Source organism: Pteropus alecto, unplaced genomic scaffold (genome assembly GCF_000325575.1).
Source record: "Pteropus alecto unplaced genomic scaffold, ASM32557v1 scaffold105, whole genome shotgun sequence".
Taxonomy (NCBI): Eukaryota; Metazoa; Chordata; class Mammalia; order Chiroptera; family Pteropodidae; genus Pteropus; species Pteropus alecto.
The window spans coordinates 5,876,509-5,879,426 of NW_006436294.1; the positions used below are offsets into that span (position 1 = coordinate 5,876,509).

The following is a 2,918-nucleotide window of genomic DNA, read 5'->3' on the forward strand; positions in this document are numbered from 1 at the left end:
TCTGGCGGCCTGTCCGGTGCCCCCTGAGCTGACTGCTCGTGCCTCAAGAAAAGCAAATACCACCCCTCAAAACAGGGACAAAAAAATTACTGACTCTGCTTCTGGCCCTTTTCTTTCAAAGATATTGTCTTCTAACTGGTACGGGATATTTGCCTGCAAACCGAACGTTCTTTCCGCACTTGTCCAGTGGGCATCTCATCTGATTTTAAAGGCAATTTTGAATTTTACTCTTCCCTTCCGTAAAAACTGCCCAGTTCAGTATTACCTCTGCATAGCGTGTGCCCACTGGATCTGCCCTGCACCTTCTCAGAACAGGAAGAAGAGGGCAGACCTGACAACCGCAGGACATGTGCCACCTGCCCCAACTGCTTTCAGACCGAGTGACTAGTTATGGCCTCTGCGGGGGATGTCGTGACCACGTTCACTTAGACGATTATTAGGTTGATGACTTTCTTACCTTTCTGCTTGCCAAATCATACGCATGAACACACAAATGAAAACTAAATACAACGCGCCTCCCCTACCCAAACGTGCTGAAGAACAAAATTACAAACACATCGTATGTCTGAACGACGGGCTTACCTGGTAATGGTTGGTTTGTACCATGTGCTGTGGGCTGGGATAAAATCCTTCACTGGACCTTGGACTAGGATAACCGGGTCTGCTGGGCTGTGAACCAATCAACAGAGCATCACATGAATAAGCATTTTGATTATTTTAATAAATCCAGGTTATTGAAAATATTAGAAAAAGATATTTCTCTAAAAGAGCTTAGCTAGAAAGAATGACAGAGGATGCCAAGATATTTCAGTGGGGGAAACGGTCTTTTCAGCAAGCGATGCCAGGCCGACAGGGAGGTGTCCACACGTGCGAAAATGAAGCCGGACCCCTTCCTAACATACACGAAAATATACTCAAAATGGACGGTCGAGCTAAATGTAAGACCTTGACCTAGAGAACGCTTAGAAAAAACATAGGAGCAAATCTTTGTGGCCGTGGGTTGGTCAGTGGTTTTCCAGATGTGACACTAGAAGCTCAATCGACAAAGCAAAAACAGATAAACGACAAGTAATCTAATTAAATAGTGGGCGAAGGGCTTGAGTAGACCCCATGAAGACAGACCAATGGCCAGGAAGCTCCTACATGAAACGATGCTCAGCCACAGGGGGCACCAGGAAAACGCAAATTGGGGCGCTTCCCGTGAGTGAGTGGCCTCCCTTCTGCTCCACCACTTGGGGGCCAGGGGACCGAGGGCGAGTGAGGAAACTGACCCGACTGGCTTCTAGTGTCTCACCAATAACTGGAAGTTGAGCTAGAAGAACTGTGAAGTCACTTCCAGCTCTACAATTCTCATTGTTCCTGAGACACCTGAATTCAAAGTTCACAGCAAAACAAAGATTTGGTTTGAAACAGAAGACAAGCCCATGAAGTCTGAACCTGAGGGAGTTACAAAGGGGAGACCCATTATTCTCCAGCCAAATGACGACCAGAGTGAACAAAAACGACTTCAGACCCGAGTGAGCCTGGGGGACAGGGCCACCTCGGTGCCAGCATCTCGCCCACGGACGCGCACGGTCCAGGGTGGACACGTCTCTGCTCACGTGAGGTTCTGAGTACGTTTGAATCCTGAAAGTCCCCTCCCCACCCTCTGCCTTGCTACACTGTCCCCTCTGCCTGCAGGACACCTCCTGTCCTTCGAGTCCGTCACATGTTCCTTCTTCCACGGGGCGGTGCCATTGCTCCCAGCAGAAATGAACCCGTGAAGACGCTGTGGACCCTGCCTGGGACCGCCCCCCGGCCCGTGCACTGCTGCGGCCCCACTGTCACGGGCCTCTTCACCACCGCAGGTGCGTCCTCATCCCTCGAGCGCCGTCCCACTGCAAACAGTCCCAACACAGTCCACTGCGCACTGAAGGTCGGGCCCCCAGGCCCCTGAAACGGGCGAGGGGCAGGAAACGGGCTTCAGTGCGTGCTGGGGGGCTGCTTCCCAAGCGTGCTCCATGCAGCCCAAAGGACTACGCTTCAGATTCATGTTTTTAAAGGTTTCACTTGACAGTGGTCTGAAGGTGGCAGTGTGTGCACATGCCGGCGGGCGTGCAGGAGACGCTCCTGAGGTCCGAGCGTGGGAGGGTGCAGAGCAGGAATCAGGACAGTAAACGGCCCCCTCAAAGTCGTGCCCTCCAGCTCACGTTTTGGAGGTGGCAGCTTAACACAGGCAAAATAAAAGTTTGTGCTCAGTGCGTCCTACGTGCACAGAGCCAGGTGCTTCATGATGATTCCCAGAGAAATGCTACAAACAGCATCACTGGCCCATTTCACGGAGGACAAAACCGAGGCTCAGACGAGTCCGGCAATGAGAACGGGCTGCACGGCAGGAACGGCAGAGCCGCCTGACTCCAGAATCTGCTGTGCTGTGCTGCTGCTTTGGGACAAATAAAAAGGCAAAGACGAGAGGAGCGGACCAGAGGATGGCACGGTCTCCAGACGACATCCTACGGGGACTTAAATAAAGGGCAGCGAGTGATAACACGGGTAAGGTTCTACGTCAGGATGACAACAACGGCACCAAGACGAAAACCAAACGATTCGCCAAGAACAGCACGAGACCACGCTTCGCCAGCCGCAGCCGTGGAGCCCGGGCGCACTGCGGAGGCCGCCCTCCGCGTCCTCCAAACGGGAACCTGGCAGGGCGGTCTCGGGGACGGGCTCTGCAGCAGATGGCCAGAGTTTGTGACAGGGCGGTTCACCTCCCTGTGCCTCCATGTTCTCCATGAACGAGTGGGGACAGGGCTGTCAGGTTCTCCCACGAGAACGGTTTCCATGTGAGCCCCACAAAGTGTCGCCTGCTACTTAGTGCTACAATTTAGCAAAGACCTTCCATCTCCTCAAAGACAGACATTTGGGTTTTCTCAAAGCAA

The 2,918-nt window shown here is 52.8% G+C and overlaps 1 protein-coding gene across 1 annotated transcript in view; it reads right to left on the reverse strand.

Annotated features, from left to right (window-relative positions):
- The window catches only part of PTK2 (protein tyrosine kinase 2), a 175,948-nt gene that overhangs the window by 18,350 nt on the left and 154,680 nt on the right, over window positions 1-2,918 (reverse strand). The window contains exon 26 of the mRNA XM_025047590.1: window positions 583-669. Coding sequence (XP_024903358.1) covers window positions 583-669 — 87 coding nt within the window. The remainder of the gene's footprint in view (window positions 1-582; window positions 670-2,918) is intronic.